The sequence below is a fragment of the Carcharhinus amblyrhynchos genome, chromosome 4 (genome assembly GCF_965287045.1).
Source record: "Carcharhinus amblyrhynchos chromosome 4, sCarAmb.v2.hapA, whole genome shotgun sequence".
NCBI classification, from domain to species: domain Eukaryota; kingdom Metazoa; phylum Chordata; class Chondrichthyes; order Carcharhiniformes; family Carcharhinidae; genus Carcharhinus; species Carcharhinus amblyrhynchos.
In genome coordinates this window covers 6414332-6435837 of record NC_137327.1, presented here as the reverse complement: position 1 = coordinate 6435837, position 21506 = coordinate 6414332, and the positions used below count along the sequence as shown (strand labels likewise).

Here is a 21506-nt window from a genome sequence, read left to right as displayed (position 1 = left end):
TCCCTCTGCACCGTCGCATGCTGCAGTTTTTCTCCACGTAAGTGATAATCCTTCCTACCATTATTCCTACCAAAGTGGACGACCTCACATTTGCCAATATTAAATTCTATTTGCCAGTTCCTGGCCCATTCGCCCAGCCTATCTAGATCCCTCTGCAGACTCTCCACACCCTCCGCACAATTTGCCGTTCCACCAATCTTGGTGTCATCAGCAAATTTCGACACCCTACATTCGGTTCCCTCCTCCAGATCATCTATATAAATGCTAAATAGCTGAGGCCCCAGCACCGACCCCTGGGGCACTCCACTAGTCACCAACTGCCAATCCGAATAGCACCCATTGACCCCCACTCTCTGCCTCCTATTTGACAGCCAATTCTCTATCCACACTAACACCCTACCCCTAACTCCATGCCCCCTGACCTTCTGTAATAACCTCTTGTGAGGCACCTTGTCAAAAGCCTTCTGAAAATCAAGAAACACCACATCCACCGGCTCTCCTCTATCCACCGCCCTAGACACATCCTCATAGAACTCCAATAAATTCGTCAGACACGACTTCCCCTTAACGAAACCGTGCTGCGTCTGCTCTACCAAGCAATTCCCCTCAAGATGCCTCGCTATTTTCTCCTTGATCACAGATTCTAAGATTTTTCCTACAACAGACGTTAAACTAACCGGCCTATAATTCCCTGCCTTTTGCCTGGCACCCTTCTTAAACAACGGCGTAACATTAGCCGTTTTCCAATCTTCCGGCACTTCCCCGGAATCCAGCAACGTTTGGAAAATAATCACCAAGGCTCTCCCTTCTATATCTCTCCCCTCTCACCTTAAACCTATGCCGTCTAGTTTTAGACTCCCCTACCTTCGGGAAAAGATGTTGACGATGTGGCTGATCTGTGCCCCTCATTATTTCGTAGACATCTATATGATCACCTGTTAAGCCTGCAACGCTTCAGAAAAAAAAGTCCCGGTCCAACCAACCTCTCCTTATAACTCAAGCAATCAAGTCCCGACAGCATCCTAATAAATCATTTCTGTATTCTTTCTAGTTTAAGTAATATCCTTTCTTTAATAGGGTGACCAGAACTGTGTACAGCATTCCAGATGTGGCCTTCCCAATGTCTAGAATGGTGCAGACAGGACAGGATTGGAGAAGAGCAGTTGAGAAGTCAATTGAGGTGATTGGAGAAAAGCAGGGGAGGCAAGAAGTAAAGGAGGAGTCGGAGCAGGTAAGGGAGAGGTCGGAGAGGCAAGGGGAGAAGCAGAGAGGAATAAAGGAGATGAGCAGTGCAGAAGAGGAGGGGGACCGGATGAAGAAGAGGGTAGAGGATAGGAAGGAGCAAAGAGGGGATGTGAGTAGATGAGAAGGAGGAAGGGATGGGAGAGAAGGAGACAATGGCGAGGAAAGAAGACATGGCAAGAGGAGAAGGGAGGAGATGAAATGAGAGAAAAAAGATGGAGGAGGGCACAGCAGAGGGGCTAAAAGTAGAAAAGAGGCAAGTCGAAGAGATGTTTGACATAAAGCAGCAAATTTTGACATTGAATAGTTATTGAATAGTTATTAATTGAATAGTTATTAATTTAATGAAGGTCAGGTTCTTGAACCTGCTTCTGTTGTTGTGTTGACGATGTCAGTAGGGAAACAATTGTATTTTGAGGACTAACAGAAATAAAGAAGAAGGATGTTCAAGCTCACAATTAGTTGCAATTATGTGCTATTATTAATTAAAAATTCAGGAGTGGAAATATGTTTTGTATTCCCGACAAGATAAGCTCCGTGTGGAATTATGGTGGTTTTGTATTATTCCCACTGCACTACAAGAGTGCAAGATCGCCAAAGCATGTTTGACGTTCGAAAATATTTAATTAAGCAACAATGGAGTCATGCCCAGAAAGTGATGGGAACAGGCTATTGTAATACAGGTCAAACATGAAGCTAAGGTTTAACCTCAATTCCACTGCAGTAAGAGTGGATTTTGTTGATCAGTCCAGACATTGACCTGAGGGTTAAATTAATGGTCATTAACACATATTGCGACGGTTTCACAATTTAACAAGGGATGGTCGAGAAGTTTGTAAAAAGACAGAAAAGAAAATGAGAGCAAATTAGCAAGATACATAAAAAATGGACTCAATTTTCTATAGGTACCTTCACAGGCAACCTCTTATGGACCAAAGCAGGAGAAATTATAATTGGGATAATACAGAAATGACCAAGATATTAAACAACTGCTGTCTGCGTGCTGGAAGATAGAGGCTGAAATTTTCTAGCCTTTCCCGAGGGGCGATTTCTCTCGTCTAGCTGATGGTGACCACCACCTCCGCCATGGCATTTGGCAGGATTGGAAGATCCCACCACTGCCCACTGTGTATTTGGATTTCAGAACAGAAGGAAACAGAAAGAAATTTGACACAAGTGTCATTAGGAGACTATTACACAGAAGGAGCGCTCATGGGATTTAATGTCATATTGTAACACCAATTGAGAATGGACCCTGGCAACAGACGAGGAATAAATGGGTCGGACAGTGGTGGGAGTACCACAAGGATTAGAGTTTGGGTTTTGTTGTGTTCACTAGCTTAGATGCAGGCTAGTGCCACCCACATTTGAGTAGAATATTTATGTCCAGTTTCCAACAATCAGCATGACTCACAAGCAACATGACAGGCCCCAACTATTTACAATCTACACCAATGACATAGGAGGAGACCGACTGAAATCTATCTAAATTTGCTGATGATACAAAGATAAGTGGGAAAGTAGGCTGTGAGGAGGAGACAGAGACTGCAAAGTGATACAGACAGATTGAGTGAGTGGGCAAGGCATGAAAGATGGAATATAATATGGGGGAAGTGTGAAGCGATTCAATTTGGAAGGAAACAACTAGAATAGTTGATGGTGAGAAGCTGAGAAATATTTAGAGGGACGTGTATGTACTTGTGTACAAATCACAGGGAGTTCACATTCAGGTACAGCAAACAGCTAGGAGAGCAAATGATCTCTTAACCTTTATCACAAAGGGAGTGCAGGACTGAAGGAATCGTCAAGTGAAGGAATCTCACTGCAATTGTACAGGGCCTTGGTGAGACCACACCTGAACTAACCTTAAGAGCAATGGTCCATTTGGCTGATTCCTGTGATCAGTGAATGTCCTATGAACAGAATGAGCAGACAAGATGGGGGCGATCCTCCCATCTCGCTGATTGTGGGAATTGTGCAGAGGGGGGGTGCCATTCATGGGGTTTCCACGAGCATGCGCGCTCCGCTAGCATCTCCCAGCACCAGGGAGGTGGAGCTAGCATTTAAATGATCATTTAAACATCATTTAAATGTGAATTGCAGGCGTGGGACTGAATTCTCTGGGCCTGCTAGCCTCTCCCACCCTGCTGGAGTGTTATACGCCAAGAGGGGATTCCTCACTTTCGGGGAGCTAGCAGCCTGACCCATGCTGGAGTGAAGGGGGGGGGTAATTGGGGATTCCCCAGGGGGGGTCGAGTGAAGAGGGGTGGTGTCCCTGGACATGGGCACCCTGGCAGTGCCAGCCTGCGCCCACTGGCACCTCCCAAGGAGCGAAGTGCCCATGCTCCGGGAGCATCCTGGCACTGCCCACAGGGCATAGAGTAGTGTCCAGGGGGTGGGACCCATTGGGGAACATGTCTAGGGGTGGAGACTGATGGGAATGGGGCCAAGAGTCCTATCAGCGGGGGATGGCTGTCCCGTTGCCACCCTGCATTGGGATTTAAGGGGGCAGCAGGGAAGCTAGCAATCTGGCGGGCTGGAACGGGGTTTTGCTGGGGATGTCTGCCAGGGGAGGGTCTGCCTACAGGGATGTCTGCGTTGCTGGTGGAGGAGGGGGGAATGGGGGGGGGGGGATTGGGACTGCGGGAGGGGGGAGTTGGTGGTTGGAGATTGGGATGCGGGGTGAGGCCAGGAATAAGAACATAAGAAATAGGAGCAGGTGTTGGCCATCTAGCCCTTCGAGCCTGCCCCGCCATTCAATAAGATCATGGCTGATCTGAAGTGGATCAGTTCCACTTTCCCACTTTCTCCCCATAACCCTTAATTCCCCTGTCTATCAGAAATCTATCCACCTGTGTCTTAAATAGATTCAGCAAGGTAGCCCCCACCACGTCAACGGGCAGAGAATTCCAGCGATTCACCACCCTTTGAGTGAAGAAGTTCCTCCTCAACTCTGATCTAAACTGCGCCCCCCCGCCAACTTTATTTTGAGGCTGCGCCCTCTAGTTCTGCTATCCTTTCTAAGTGGGAAGAATGATCAGAAGGGCCTAGAATTGTGGTGTAGAGGGGTTGGGGTGCAGCATTGTGGGGGTCCCCGGGCTGGCCAGCGATCGACCTGGCCAGCAAACGGGAGGCTGACAGTTCAGGGTCACTGCACAAGCGTGGAGGCGAGCTGGTTTCAGCCTCCTGGGAGGGTACAGGGCCCCGTCTACTGATTTATAATGGCATTCATGCCAGTGACCTCTGCGGTGCATTTAGTGTGAACTCCCACTGAAAAAACCAGCGTGAATCACTCCAGTTTTCCCCCTGAATTCAACATTTAGAACTTTTCTGGGGAGAATTTGATCCCACTAAAATATGCGATATTTTGAAAAGGCTTGATGGAATAGTTGTTGGAAAGATGTTTCCCCCCCCCCGATGAGATAGCGTAAGATTGGGGGTTACAAGTTCTAGGAGTGAGGGATCAGCCATTTAGGAATCAGGTGAGGAGAAATTTCCCCACACAAATGGTTGTGAAAGTTGGAATTCTCTACTCCAGAGAACAGTGGCTGCTCTGTCACTGAACAAATTGAAGAGAGATGTTGATATACTATTGGGGGCTCAGGGAATTCAGGGATATGGGGCTAGTGCAGGAAGGTATAGCTGAGGTAAAAGATCCACTATGACACTATTCAATGATGGGGCAGGCTTAAACAGCCAACTCCAGCTATGGTTTTGTATGTTCTCTGCTCACCAACCAGTGACGTCCATGACCCAAAAACAAATAGGCCAATCTTTAGAAAACTCGAACTGGGTGTTGTGATCATTCTTAAAGGTTTATTTGTCAACTGACAAAGTTTGAGATCACAGAATCCCGCAGTGCAGAAGGAGGCCATTCAGGCCATCAAGAACAAAATCCCACCCAGGCCCTAACCCCATAATCCCATGCATTTAGCCTCGCTAGTCCTGCTGGCACCAAAGAGCAATTTACCATGGCCAATTCACCTAACCCGCACAACATTTGGACTGTGGGAGGAAATTAGAGCATCCAAAGGAAACCCATGCCCACATAGGGAGAAGTTGCAAACTCCACGTACAAAGTGACCCAAGCCGGGAATCGCACTCGGGTCCCTGGTGCTGTGAGGTAGCAGCGCTAACCACCGTGCCACCCAAGTTCTCACCCAAAGCCTTAGCACAGCTGCGAAATATTCTTCAGTTGCCTCCTTTCAGGTAAGCTCTGGATCTGGTAGTTTTAAATAAGTCAACAACACTGAAAAATAACACCCAACAGAACTCACTAGACGATGATAAAATTTAGCCCTGAATTCCCCCAATTGGAAAATACATGTCATTTGCACTGACACATCAGTTTTAGTTTGATGGTTTGAGTTCTATTTGCAAAATAGCCTTTCCAATAAACATTGAATTCCCAGAAATCCCTGGTCAATCATTTTTTTAATCAGATATTTGACATGAGTATGTGGCCTCAGAATGTTTAAGTATTTACTTTAGGCTCTGGGAATTATTTGTTCTATTTTGTCATGTGATCAGCAAACAGATGCACCTTGTGTAAAATACCTCTTTCTCTGATTAAACGGTGATTAGAAGTAACTTTGTAAATATCTCCATGAGTTCATAAAGTCAGTGATTGATTCCAGATAAACCAGCAAAGACCCAGAAACTCATTCCCAGCCAGACAATCTCAACTATGTGAACTTACGGATATGGTATCCAATGTTGATTTCCGTTGATTGGACAAGGGGAAAAAAAGTTGACCAGTTCACTGCTTTTTTTTTTACACATTCATGGGACATGAGTGCTTCTGGCTGGCCAGCATTTATTCCCCAGTTACCCTGGGAAGGTAGAAGTGAGCTGCCTTCTTGAAAACTGATTAGCTTGTAAGGCCTTTTCAGAGGGCAGTTGAGAGTCATCCACATTTCTGTGGCTCTGGAGTCACATATAAGCCGGACCAGGTAAGGATGGCAGATTTCCTTCCCTAAGGGACAGCAGTGAACCAGATGGGATTTTTCCAACTTTGACAATTGCTTCACGGTCATCAGTAGATTCTCAATTCCATATACTTTTTTAAATGGAATTCAAATTCCACCATTTGTCTTGGTGGGATTCGAACCATGGCCCCCAGAACATTTGTTGAGTTTATGGATTAATAGTCCAGCAATAATATTACTCGGCCATCGCCTCCCCAAGGTAACCTAAGTTGGAAATGTAATTTTTTTACAAGTTCTTTCACAGAATTTAAATAATGTTGGCAAGGCCAACATATATTTACAATTGTCCTCAAGAAGGATATGGCCAAGTGGTCCAACGCCTGAACAGCTAGGCCAGACACACTCCTGGCATCCTCCATATATGGAATGAACTATTCTATTAAGGGTTAAGAGAAGAGTTGTTTTTAACATAGTTTTGGTAATAGGTTTCTTTTGGGGTGGCACAATGGCACCATGGTTAGCACTGCTGCCTCACAGCGCCAGGGACCTGGGTTCAATTCCTGGCTTGGGTCACAGAATGAATGGAGTTTGCACATCCTCCCCATGTCTGCATGGGTTTCCTCCAGGTGCTCCAATTTCCTCCCATCATCTGAAAGACTTGCTGGTTAGGTGCATTGATGCGAACATGCACCGGAGTGTGGCGACTAGGGGAATTTCACAGTAACTTCATTGCAGTGTTAATGTAAGCCTTACTTGTGACTAATAAATAAACTTTAAACTTTAACTTATTTTAATAAAATTAGGTTGAACTGCGAATGGACTCGACTTTTGTTTGTCTCATGAGTGAGAGCACTGGGTAAATGGGTTTCAATATAAATTGGTCGAACATTGTAGACAACAATGCAATCGTGAACCACTTTGCTGCTTGCTGTTTGTGTGTCACAGTGCTGTTAGACAGGGAATTTGAGGATTTGCCCTTACTGAAAGCATGGTGATTTATTCACAACCAGAATGTGTGTAACTTGGAGGGAAAATTTCAGATGGTGGTTTATCCATGTCTCTGATGTCCTGTTCTTCCAGATGGTAGGGGTGGGAGATTTAGATGGTTTTATGAAAGGAACCTTGTCCGCGGTGCAAAAAGCAGGGCATTTTGCCAATGATACAGCTGCCACATTGACCCAATGAATGTTAAGGTTGTGAACAGGTCTCTGTCAAGTGGACTACTTTGTCCGAGTCTTCAGTTTCTTCAGTCTTGTGGAGCTGCACTCATTGAAGCATCACCTTATAGGAAAGTCTAGGACCAGCAGGCATAGTCTCAGAATAAAGGGGCGCCAATTTAGGACTGAGATTAGGAGGAATTTCTTCTCTCAGAGGGTTGTGAGACTTTGGAACCCCCTGCCACAGAGAGCTGTGGGAGCAGAGTCCATGTGTATATTTAAGGCTGAAGTAGGTCAATTTTTGAGCAGTAAGGATTACCGGGAAAGGCAGGAAAATGGATGTGAGGAATGTTGGGTCAGCCAAAATCCTATTGAATGGTGGAGCAGGCTTGAGGGGCTGAATGGCCTATGCTTGTTCCTATTGCTTACGTTAATATATATCAGAATCCTAACTGGCACCTTGACTGGCAGCTTTTGAAGAATCAGGGGTGATGAGTTACTCACTGCAGAATTCCTAGCCTCTGGTCCATTCTGTAACCACAATATTATGTGTCTGAATGGGTCAATTTCAGATTAATGGTGAGGGGTTCAATGATAGTCATGCTGTTGAAATCAAAGGCAGGTGATTGGATTGGCTCTTGTTGGAGATGCTTATTACTAGCACTTGTTTGACACAAATATCACTTGTCATTTATCAGTTTAAGCCTGAATGCTGACCAGTACTTGTGTGCAGGTACAGACTACCTCATTATCTGAAGAGTTGACAATGGAACTCAACACCACAGTCATCAATGAACATCTCAATTTCAGACCTTATGATGGAGGGAGGGCCATTGATGAAGCAGCTTAAGGTGTTTGGTCCAAGGACACTACTCTGAAGAATGATCACAGTGATGTCCCGGAACTGAGATAATTGGCCTCCAAAAGCCACAATTATCTTTCACAGTTAAGGAGGAAGCTCTGAATATACTAAATTGCATTAAGGTAGTCAAGTCCGCAGGGCTGAATGGGATCGATTCCAGGGACTTAACAGATATCTTCACATCTTCTTTGAACACATGTGAGGTTCCAGAAGCCTGGATACCAGCTAATGTTGTTCTGTTGTTTAAGAAAGGAAGCAGGAATAATCCAGCAAATTGTAGGCCAGTGAGCCTGACATCAGTGGTGGGGAAGCTTTTGGAGAAGATACTGAGGGACAGGATATGTGCACATCTGGAAGAAAATGGACTAGTTAGTGACAGGCAGCATGGTTTTGCATGGGGAAGGTCATGTCTCACCAACTTGATTCAGTTTTTTGAAGACATGACCAAAATAGTTGATGAGGGAAGGGCTGTGGATGTAGTTTATGTGGACTTTTATAAGGCACTTGACAAGGTCCCACATAGCAGACTGGTACAAACCTAACATCACATGGGATTTAGGGTGGGCTGGGGAGATGGATGCAGAACAGGCTTGGTTATAAAAGATAGAAGTGGATGACTGTTTTCTAAGAACATAAAAACATAAGAAATAGGAGCAGGAGTAGGCCATCCAGCCCTTCGAGCCTGCCCCGCCATTCAATAAGATCATGGCTGATCTGAAGTGGATCAGTTTCACTTTCCCGCTTTCTTCCCATAACCCTTAATTCCCCCGTCCATCAGAAACAAGTTTTCTAGAATGGAAATGTGTAGCTAGTAGTGTTCTGCAGGGATCAGTGCTGGGACCTCTGTTACTTGTAGGATAGATAAATGATCTGGAGAAAAACATGGGTGATCTGATCAGTAAGTCTGTAAATGACATGAAAATTGGTGGAGTTGCTGATAATGCTAAGGATTGATGTGGAGATGCTGGCGTTGGACTGGGGTAAAATACAAAGAAATCCCACAAACTGGTGTTGTGGGGTTTTTTAATGCTAGGGATTGTCAGAGGATACAACAGGATAGAGATAGTGTGAAGACTTGGGCACGGAATGGCAGATGGAATTTAATCTGGATATATGCGAGGTGGTGCATTTTGAAGGATGAAACATAGGTGTCAATTATACTGTAAATGACAGAACCCTTCAGAATATTAACATACAGAGAGATCTGGGCATGCAGATCCACAGTTCCCTCAAAGTGGCAACACAGGTGACCAAAGTGATTAAGAAGGCATAAGGCTTGCTTGTCTTCATCAATGTGGCATTGAGTACAGGAGTTGGGAAATCAAGTTACTGCTATACAAAACCTTGGCTAGGCCACATTTGGAGTATTGCATGCAGTTCTAGTTACCACAATACCAGAAGGATTTGGAAGCTTTGGAGAGAGTACAAAGAAGGTTCACCAGGATGTTGCCTGGTTTTGAGGATGTTGGCTTTGAGAAGAGATTGAGTAAGCTGGGATTGTTTTCACTGGAAGGATGGAGGCTGTGGGGTGACCTGATACAGGTCTCCAAAATTATGAAAGGCAGAGACAGGAGGATTTTTCCCCAGGATGGGGGAATCAATTACAAACGGGTTCAAGGTGAGAGGAGGAAAGTTTAAGGGAGATGTGCGGGGAAGTTTTTCCCACTGAGCGGTGGATACCTGGAGTGTGCTGCCAGAGGAGGTGGTGGAAGCAATGAGTTTTGACTTATGAGGGATATGGACAGGATGAATATGAAGGAGTAGTTCCTCTATGTGGAAGGGTCAGCCATGAGGGGGCATAGTTTGAAGGTAAGGAGCAGGAGATTCAGAAAACCGTTTAGAAAACATTTTTTCACACAGAGGGTGATGGGAATCTGGAACACTCTGCCTGGGAAGGTAGTGCAGGCTAGAAGCCTCACAAAATTTAAAAATAAGTTGAATGAGCACTTGAAAGAGTATAACATTCAAGGATATGGGACAAGTACAGGAAAATGAGATTAGCGCAACTTCAGTGGTAGTTATTGTCAGTGCAGAATCAATGGGCTGAAGTGCCTTTTCTGCACTGTATACCTCTATGACTCTATGAATATGATCACAGGCTATATTTGGGGCAATTTCACAGAGCAGTACCTTCCCAAGCCACAGAGGGAGCAGGCTGTTTCAGACCTGGTAACATGCGCTGAGATAGGATTAATCTATACTGTCATGATAAAGGAGTCTCAAGATGACAGCAATTGTAGCACGTTAGAAGTTCACATTCAGTTAGACTGGGAGGAGAAGCCACTTCAAAACTTTAACTCAGCCACAGCAGGGGTGACCCTCCTGAAGCCTCCCTGGCTGACCATTAATCTGTTGGGGTTAGGAGGATCGAAGGCACGGCGTCCTAAATTATCTCATTTGCATTTCAGCCCATAAGGTCATTGCGGTCAGTGGTTAGCACTACTGCCTCACAGCTCCTAGGGCCCAGGTTCGATTCCAGCCTCGGGTCTGTGTGGAGTTTGCACATTCTCCCCGTGTCCGCGTGGCTTTCCTCCGGGTGCCTCGGTTTCCTCCCACATTCCAAAGATATGTAGATTCAATGGATTGGCCATAATAAATTAACTCTTAGGATCCAAAGATAAGTTTAATTTTAACTTTATTTATTAGTCACAAGTAGACTTACATTAACACTGCAATGAAGTTACTGTAAAGATCCCCTAGTCACCACACTCTGGTGCCTGTTCGGGTACACTGAGGGAGAATTTAGCACGGCCAATGCACTTAACCAGCCTCAAGATAAAGGGGGGGGCGGTTTAGAACGGAGTTGAGGAGGAACTTCTTCACTCAAAGGGTGGCGAATCTCTGGAATTCTCTGCCCGTTGAAGTGGTGGAGGCTGCCTCGCTAAATATTTTTAAGACGCGGGTTGATGGGTTTTTGATAAGAGAGGGGATTAAGGGTTATGGGGAGAGGGCGGGAAGGTGGAACTGAGCCGCGACAGATCAGCCATGATCTTATTGAATGGCGGGGCAGGCTCGAAGGGCTGGATGGCCTACTCCTGCTCCTATTTCTTATGTTCTTATGTTCTTTCAGACTGTGGGAGGAAACCGGAGCACTCGGAGGAAACCCACACAGACACAGAGAATGTGCAAACTCTATACAGACAGTGACTCAAGCAAGGAATTGAACCCAGGTTCCTGGCGCTGTGAGGCAGCAGTGTTAATCACTGTGAAACCGTGCCACCCACAATGCGTAAGTTGGGGGGGTTAGTTATTTAAATACATGGGGACTTGGAGATCGGGTCTGAGTAAGATGCTCTGTCAGGAGGTCAGTGTGGGCCTGATGGACCGAATGGCCACCTTTTGCCCTGCATGTTCTATATGGTAAGAAGTCTCACAACACCAGGTTAAAGTCCAACCAATTTATTTAATAGTAAACTCACAAGCTTTCGGGGTTTGCCCCTTCGTCAGGTGAATGGAGAGTTCTGGCCTCAGACAGAGCATGTAACAGCACACACAGTTTACAGATTACTGATTAGAATGCGAGTCTTTACAACTAACCTGGTATTCAAGTCTTCAAGATGCAGACAATGTGTGTGTGGAAAGAGCATTAGGCATAGGTTAAAGAAATGTGTATTGTCTCCAGACAGTACAATAACTGAGGTTTTGCAAACCCAGGCAAGTCATGGGGGTTATAGATCATGCGACATGAACTCAAGATCAGTGCACAGTCGCTGAGCAGAGACTGATAGCCAAGTTCCGCACACATGAGGACGGTCTCAACCAGGATCTTGGGTTCATGTCATGCTATCTGTAACCCCCATGACTTGCCTGGGTTTGCAAACTCTCACTTACTGTACTGTTTGGAGACAATACACATCTCTTTAACCTGCGCCTAATGCTCTTTCCACTCACATTGTCTGCATCTTTAAGACTTGAATAGCAGCTTAGTTGTAAAGACTCGCATTCTAATCAGTAATCTATAAACTGTGTGTACTGTTATATGCTCTGTCTGAGGCCAGACCTCTATATTCACCTGACAAAGGGGCAAACCCCAAAAGCTTGTGGGTTTACTATCAAATAAATGGGTTGGACTTTAACCTGGTGTTGTGAGACTTCTCACTGTCTTTACCCCAATCCAACGCCGGCATCTCCACATCATGTTCTACATGGCACAGAAGAAGCCATGATGAGTGTGCCAGCACTGTCTCTGAAAGAGCCATCAAATTAATCTCAATCAACTGCTCTCCCCAAAGCCCCACAAACCCTTCCTTCGCAAACATGTCGTGGAATTGGTCACGTACATCGAGAGGAGACTCGGGTCTATCACCTCACCCAAAAGTGGAGAAAACAGAATGTGGAATGAGCAATTAGGAATGCAAATGGTGAGAGAGCCCATGCAGCGAGCTGACGCCTCAGGCCATATCGACTATGTGAAAACTGCAGGGGACGCGGAGAGACAGGAGATGATAGGAGTGTAAGAGAGTCGGCTCAGAGAGAAGCTACACGGGGCGTGTAACAATCGCAGTCCTATTCATTGGAGGATCGAGGAGCACAGTTTGCCTTTGGAGAAGAGGCAGTGAGCCATGTCAGGATGTGCAGATGGAGGCTGTATGGGTGGCTGCTCAAGTGATGCTTATATAACGTAAACCTGTTCCACAGGTTTTTTTTTGGTCTCTCTGACAACCTGCGCTCCTTCAATGTATAACCAGAAAACTCTTACGTTAGCGTTACGATTGCACGGCTGAGATTGATAACACTTACTCTGCGTGAACTTGGGTGGGTTGTCATTAACGTCGGTCAGTGTGACTGTGACGGTTGTCGTTCCGGAGAGACCTCCCATGTGGCCGCCCATATCCTTTGCCTGTATCACCACAAGATATTCCTCCCGGGCTTCCCGGTCCATGTTGGGGAGGGCGGTCCTTATAATTCCTGGCGCAGAGAAAGAGACAGTGTTTGAAAAGAAACACGAACCTTGGAAGGAGAAACCCAAAATTCGCTAGATGAATCCTATTTTTATTAAAATCTCTTTCTGTGAAAATGTATTTTTGGAACAGGAATATGGATTCACTCATGTGCATTGCCATTCAACTGAGAGTGCCAGGGGAAATTTAATCTACCAGCATTGCTGTCTAGTCTTCTAAAACCATGACACTCAAGGGATCTTTAATATGTTCAGGGTTGACTTCGCCTGATCTTGATTTTTATTGTCCTTTCCTTGAGGACACTACTTCTTTGGAAAACAGTTCAATAATTGAAGAGCCAGCAATTCTCTTTATCCTCCTTTTACCTTGTACATGTTTAATCGCAGCAGCTAAGTACATTCTCGGCTAAGTTAATTAAATGTCTACCTGAGAGAGAGGCAACTCTGTGCCTTCTGCCCCTGCTGTTTCAGAGTTCCATTCCAGCCCAGATTGATGGAATGAGAGTCCTTTTCACTGCTGATTGCACAAGGTTTGGTGTGAAATGAATTTGAGCCCCGTGTCAGCTCACTTTCCAGTGTGTCGCATGGCACTTGCTGCCTTCTGAGCAAATACAGAAAAAGGTCAAATTGGGTGGTGACTGCAGGAGACAGAGGGGTTCCATCAAGGCGTTGCACTGAGATAAGGTAAGGGAGTACTTGACCCTCCTTGTAATCCAACCTGGACTTCAAATTGGACAACAAATTCATTTCTGAGCACTGTTTTAAACAGGGGATAATTCCAATAGGATTGTCAGCTATAGCTTAGTAGGAAGCATTCTTGCCTGAGTCATAGAACCCTACAGTGCAGAAAGAGGGCCTTTAGCCCATGGAGTCTGCACCAAACACAATCCCACCCAAGCCCTACCCCCATATAAGAACATAAGAACATAAGAAATAGGAGCAGGAGTAGGCCATCTAGCCCTTCGAGCCTGCCCCGCCATTCAATAAGATCATGGCTGATCTGTTGTGGCTCAGTTCCACTTTCCCGCCCTCTCCCCATAACCCTTAATCCCCTCTCTTATCAAGAACCCATCAACCCGCTTCTTAAAAATATTTAGCGAGGCAGCCTCCACCACTTCAACGGGCAGAGAATTCCAGAGATTCACCACCCTTTGAGTGAAGAAGTTCCTCCTCAACTCCGTTCTAAACCGCCTCCCCTTTATCTTGAGGCTGTGCCCCCTAGTCCTACTGTCTTTTTTGAGCGGGAAGAGTCTCTCCACCTCTATCCTATCCATCCCATTCATCATCTTATACGTCTCAATGAGATCTCCCCTCATTCTTCTAAACTCTAACGAGTACAAGCCTAGTTTATTCAGCCTCTCCTCATAGCTCAATCCCCTCAACTCCGGTATCAGCCTAGTAAACCTCCTCTGCACTCCCTCCAGGGCCAAAATATCCTTGCGCAGGTGCGGCGCCCAAAACTGCACACAGTACTCCAGCTGCGGCCTCACCAATGCCCTATACAGCTGCAGCAAGACCTCCCTACTTTTATATTCAATCCCCCTCGCTATGAAGGCCAGCATCCCATTCGCCTTCCTGACCACCTGCTGCACCTGCAAGCTGGGTTTTTGCGACTCATGCACAAGGACCATATATTCTACCCACTAATCCCTCTAACCTATGCATCCCTAGACACTAAGGGGCAATTTCTTAGCACGGCCAATCAACCTAATCCGCACATCTTTGGACTGTGGGAGGAAACCAGAGTACCTGGAGGAAACCCACGCAGACACGAGGAGAACATGCAAACTCCACACAGACAGTGACCCAAGCTGGGAATTGAACCCAGGACCCTGGCGCTATGAAGCAGCAGTGCTAACCACTGTGCTACTGTGCTGCCCATGAGTCAGAACTCTCATTTCATCAGCTTGAGGCTAACATTTGATGTTTTTTAAGTTTTTTGTAAGTTTATTTATGAGTGTCACATTAACACTGCAATGAAGTTACTGTGAAAATCCCTTAGTTGCTACACTGTCCAGCTACACTGAGGGAGAATTTAGCACGGACAATGCACCCTAGCCAGCACGTCTTTTGGACTGTGGGAGGAAACCGGAGCACTCGGAGAAATCACTCCAAGTGCACATCGAAGGGGAATTGCAGTGCTGGGAGGTGGATCTGAAAGATGGGATGTTGAACTGAGGCCCCTGCCTGCCTTCCCAGACAGATATGAAAGATCTCATGGCACTACCCACAAAGCAAGGGTCCTGTCTGGAGTTTTTGCACATATTTATCCTTCAGTCAAAAAGTATCTGCCCAAAATGTTCCCCAACACCCACATGCTAGATTTTTGCCTCATGTCTCCTGGGATTTCGTAGCTTTATCTTTTCACTTATGTCTACCTTTCAACATCCCCATCCCGCAAAATAAAGTCTGTTCATGGAATCTTGCTGTGCCCAAATGGGTTGCTAACTTTCCTTCATTACAATAAGCAATTGAGCTTTAAAAGAAAAACTAATTCCTTGTCTGTAAAGTGCTTTGGGATAGCTTGAGGTTGTAAAAAGTGCTACATAAATAAATCAATACTTACTAAAAGAAAGCCATTTAAAAATAAACTTCTCTCCCTTCTTGACGGCTGTGACTTTTGACGGAGACTAATTCACTTCTAAGTCTCTAAGCTTATTCATTAGTGTCACAAGTAGACTTACATTAACACTGCAATGAAGTTACTGTGAGAATCACCTAGTCGTTGCCGCACTCCGATGCCTGTTCGGGCACACTGAGGGAAAATTTAGCATGGCCAATGCACCTTACCAGCACATCTTTCAGACTGTAGGATGAAACCAGTGCTAACCACTGTACCACTGTGCTACCCAATGGCAAGATATCTTGGCCAAGTGGCCATTTTTTACTTGTGAGCCAATGGGAGTTTGTTTCGGCCCAATATGACTCTCCACCCAACTCACGCCAGCCAGTCGTGAAATCATAGGCAAACATTGTTTTCTTGATAATGGGCCAATTATAGCCATAGGATTCACCAATGTGATGGGCCGAATGGCCTCCGTCTGCACTGTAGGATCTTATAAGTCTAATAATTTTCAAGCAATTGTAACGGTTCCCCCATGCTTAAGGTAATTTTACTGATGATTTCTGAAGGGTGGATTTAAAAAACAAAATGTTATTCTTTCGTGGGATTTGGGTGTTTCTCACAGCCCTTGCCACGGTCCATATGGCAAATTGTGTGACATCCCTTGGAGAGAAAAGGACCCTCAGGTTAATAATATCTTACCCAAAGTACAACAGAGTTGGGAAGTGCTACCACTAAGCCAAGCATCTAAGGCAAAGATAAAAGCAAAACACTGCTGATGTTGGAATCCAAAACAAAAACAGAATGCTGGAAAATCCAGCACTGTTCCCTCCCCACAGATGCTGTCAGACCTGCTGAGATTTTCCAGCATTTTCTCTTTTTCTATCAAAGGCAAAAATACGCAGAGACCAGAATCCCAACATAAAATTCATGTCTCACCTTTCAGTTTATCAATTGCTGCAAGGCCAGTGAGATTTTGGGGTTTTCTCACTTACTTCTTGCCAATCAGGTAAATGTTCCTGTTCCAATTGCCACAGGAATCGAAAGTCCATTGATCTTGGACAGGAATTTCCTGCCTCGGGGGAGGTGTGACGGAGAGATCCTGACCATCATGCTCTGCCCTTGAAGCTTAGGTGAGTACAATTCATTGATGGACTTGTGTCTCACAACATGCGTGTGTGTTTGTATGTATGTGTGTGCGTGAGTGTGCACATGTAGAGTGTTTGTGCGTAGATGTGTGCGTGAGCATATGTGAGGGTGGGTTTGTGTATGTGTGTGGGTGTGCGTGCGCATGTGTGCGCGAGTGTGTGTATGTGTGTGCATGTGCATAGTTATTGGATGGCACAAAGTAAGACTGTCGCTGCCGAGACCCAGCAGAGGGTAATGAAGAACATCCCATAATCTCATTAGTGTAACCTTTCATAAGCAAGACAATCAACGTCTTAAAGGTTAATGGACTTGAACTCCAGCATCAGTGCTGACAGACTGCTACTGGTTACCTTTCCAGTAATGATCAAGTTGATTACAGCAAGGGCTGAATCGAGGAACAAATTGGCAACTGGGGGGGGCGCGTGCCCTCTGCATCTGCCCTCTGGGTTGTTTAATTGCAGCAGTATTGCTTTTCTATCAGCGCAACTTTTAGCAATCGTTCCGTATCATGTTAACAAACTATGGGTACGCCGCAGATCCTCAGCACATTTCCTCCTTGGATTCGAACTGGAGAAGAAGCTGACCTTTCAGAAGGCGGTGTGTGAAGAAACGGTGCACCTTAACAGTTAAATTATTTATACGCTTAAGCAGGGGTACATTAAGTGAAGTAGATTGTGGTACATACATTTTGTACTGTCTGCTGCAAAGGTGATTCTATTTAATTTAAGCGATACATTTCTTCGGGGAATGGAATGCAAATCTTGACCTCTTCCGAAATTTCTTAGCACTGGAATTATGCAACTCAGAGGATTTTTGATGACACCAAATTGTACATCTATTAGTGAGAATGAGCCTGCAATTCATTCAGTGCTATCACATAACAGGTTTTCATCTGGAGAGTTATTTTTTGCAAAGTATTTTTTTCAGTGTATCTACAAAAATGGTTTATTTATAACGATATATAATACAGAATGCAATAAATTCTTATTACAATGACGCGGGTGTATGTAGCAGTTGCTAGTGCAGCTGCCACAGTTTAGTGGGTTAGCTGAATCATGCAGACTTCAAGTTCCCAGATTCCACCGTCAGGTTAGCTGATCTCAGCTGAGTAAAGCTAGAGGGGCGTGGGAGGGGACAGGGGGGTTGGCGTTGGGGATGGTTGAAACCAGCCACGGTTTCCAATCCCAATTCCTCCGAACAGCCCTGTGGCTGGAAAATCTCTGTACGTCACTCAGTTAGGCTCACCTAACAGTGGGAAATTGGATGGAAATGGACTGCACAGTGGCGGCATGGTGGCACAGTGATTATCACTGCTGCCTCACAGTACCCGGGTTCGATTCCTGTCTTGGGTCACCGTTTGTGTGGAGTCTACATGTTCTCCCTGTGTCTGTGTGGGTTTCCTCCGGGTGCTCCAGTTTCTTCCCACAATCCAAACGTGAGCACATGAGGTTGATTGGTCATGCTAAATTGACCGTAGTGTCGGGGGGGGTGGGGGGATTAGCAGGGTAAATATGTGGGATTATGTGAATAGGGCCCAGCTGGGATTATGGTCAGTGCAGACTCAATGGGCTGAATGGACTCCTTCTGCATTGTAGGGATTCTGTGAGATTCTATAAATTCTCCTTCAATGTACCCAAACTGGCTCCTGAGTGTGGTGAGTGTGGGGATTTTCACAGTAACTCCATTGCAGTGTTAATGTAAGCCTGCTTATGATACTAACAAATAAACTTAAAAACCTTGTGGAACCAATTCTCTGATCCATATCCCTTTCCATGCCTCGTTCTGTGCTGGGCGTGCGATTAGTGAATTTACCCTGAAGTGAGGACAGGGATGGGTGTCAGATGCCCCCTTGGGTTGGGTAATGTTCAATCTCTAATCTTATACACAAGGCATGACCACGGAAAAGAAAAATCAAAGACTGATGGCACCTATGCTCGAACAATCTTGTCCACTGATGTAGTAAACACAAGCACTAATTTCCTAGGAAATGGTTCATAACATGCAGATAACTTCACTTTATATCTTTATTTATTGAACAAAAAAACTCATTCCTTTTCATAGGCATTTTCTTTTTTCCTGCAGATGTTTCATCAGCGGAACCATTCCTGATATTTGTTTGCCATGAAGACGTAACTGAAGTAGATAAAAAAAACTACGAAATGAGAAGAAGCTCCTTTGCCCATTTAACTCCCCTTCATTGATTACGTCCACACTCCGACAGGTTTCATCTCCGTCCCTGCCTGCGGAATCAGCCGATGGCACATCCCCCCCACTACCCCACCGCCCACCCCCGCCTCCACCACCACCACCCAGCACATCCCCCTCTCCTTCCTTCCCCAGTCTCCCGCCACCCCTGTTGAGTTTTGTAATTCATTTCCTTCACTGCAAATTTCATCTGACTTTCGAAGCTGAAAGCAATTTCACAAGCTAACGGATCTTGAGCGTGTGATGTCAGATCCTGGATCTCTCCATCATGGCTGGGCAGACGTGAGAAAGACTTCACCTGACAGGTGGGACCAGAGGGAAACAAAGCCCCCTCCGTAAAACATTCAAAAGTTGCTGGAATTTACCCAAGGGCCTGATTATTTGTGAACGAGGGAGATTAGATGATTCTGCTCAGGGTCTTTAGTTTAAGCTCAAGTTGATTTATGAGTGCCACAAGTTGGCTTGCATTAACACTGCAATGAAGTTACTGTGAAAATCTCCTAGTCGCCACACTCCGGCACCTGTTCGGGTACACTGTGGGAGAATTTAGCACGGGCAATACACCTAACCAGCACGTCTTTTGGAGGAAACTGGAGCACCCGGAGGAAACCCATGCAGACACAGGGAGAACATGCAGACTCCGCGCAGACAGTCACCCAAGCCAGGAATCGAACCCAGGTCCCTGCTGCTGTGAGGCAGCAGTGCTAACCACTGTGGTATAGGAGGAGGCCATTCAGCCCACTATGTCTGTGCAGGCTATTTGGAAAAGTGATTGGCCAGAATGTTACGGCCGTTCATGCCAGCAGGACTTTCCCATCCTACTGTAGTGAACGGAGATTTGGCTGGGTGCCAAATGCTCCAACTTTGCTGCAGCGGGAGCGTGCCATGAACGGCCAGTAAGATCACGCCCATTAAATTCACCCCTTTCCTCTGTTCTTTTCCCATCGGTCTCCTGTTTATCTTGTCCCAGTATCCACTTACCTTCAGAAAATCACCGCTGAATCTGGTTTGTAGCCAGATTATCACAACTTGCCGTATTGAATATCTGGCCTCATCTCCTGTTTGATTATCTCGCCAGTTACCTTGAATCTATGTAGTCTAGTTACCCACCCACTCTCCATTGGAAACAGTTCCTTCATATCAAAACCACTCGTAATCCCTCTCAAATCTCATCTTAACCTCCTCTGCTCAAAGGAGAACAATCCTGGTCTCTCTAATCTCCCCACAGAAATCAAGAAGGTTTGATTATTTAGTTCTGATGCATCTGCGCCAAGTAATGCGTAAGTTTACTTAAATCTCATTGAGGGTGTAGCACGGGTGCTTTGCAAGCAGGGTTGGTTAGGTCGGTGTTAGATAATGCAGGCAGTAGTATCAGTTTTAGACTTGATTAGCCCTGGTGTTCACCCTTTCTTTTTCAGTCTGCAATCTGCCAAAATTTGTACAGAAATTTCTTGCATCTATCCCCCACCTGCAGGCATTTTTTTTTTATTTATTCATGGGACAGGGGCACCGCTGGCTGGCCAGAATTTATGATCCATCCCTAGTCGCCCTTAAATTGAATGGTTTGCTCGGCCATTTCATAGAGTCATAGAGGTTTACAGCGTAGAAACAGGCCCTTCGGCCCAACTTGTCCATGCCACCCTTTTTGCTAAAACCTCTAAGATAATCCCAGTTGCCCGCATTTGGCCCATATCCCTCCATACCCATCATACCCATGTAACTGTCTAAATGCTTTTTAAAAGATAAAATTGGACCCGCCTCTACTTCTATCTCTGGCAGTTTGTTCCGGACACTTACCACTCTCTGTGTGAAATAATTGCCCCTCTGGACACTTTTGTATCTCTCCCCTCTCGCCTTAAACCTATGCCCTCTAGCTTTAGACTCCCCTACTTTTGGGAAAAGATATTGACTATCTACCTTGTCTATGCCCCTCATTATCTTATAGACCTCTATAAGGTCATCCCTCAGCCTCCTACGCTCCAGAGGAAAAAGTCCCAATCTATTCAGCCTCTCCTTATAACTCAACCCATCAAGTCCCGGTAGTGTCCGAGTAAATCTTTTCTGCACTCTTTCTAGTGTCATAATATCCTTTCTGTAATAGGGTGACCAGAATTGTACACAGTATTCCAAGTGTGGCCTTACCAATATCTTGTAAAACTTCAACAAGATGTCCCAACCCCTTTCAGAGGACAGTTGAGAGTCAACTACATTGCTGTGGATCTGGAGTCACATGTAGGCTGGGCCAGGTAAGGAAGGCAGATTTCCTTCCCTAAAGGACATTAATGAACCAAATGGGTTTTTCCAACAATCGACAATGGTTTCATGGTCATCAGTAGATTCTTAATTCCAGATTTTTTAAATAGAATTTAAATTCACCAATTGCCATGGCGAGATTTGAACCTGGGTCCCAGGAAGATTAAGTGATTTTCTAGATGATAATTCCATCAGACATAAGAGCAGAATTAGGGCCCTCAGCCCATCGAGTTTGTTCCGCCATTCA

General features: G+C 45.5%; 1 protein-coding gene across 1 annotated transcript in view; it reads right to left on the bottom strand.

The window, feature by feature from the left end:
- The window catches only part of LOC145341771 (cadherin-8-like), a 232801-nt gene that overhangs the window by 70270 nt on the left and 141025 nt on the right, over positions 1-21506 (bottom strand). The window contains exon 5 of the mRNA XM_080186694.1: positions 12930-13097. Coding sequence (XP_080042820.1) covers positions 12930-13097 — 168 coding nt within the window. The remainder of the gene's footprint in view (positions 1-12929; positions 13098-21506) is intronic.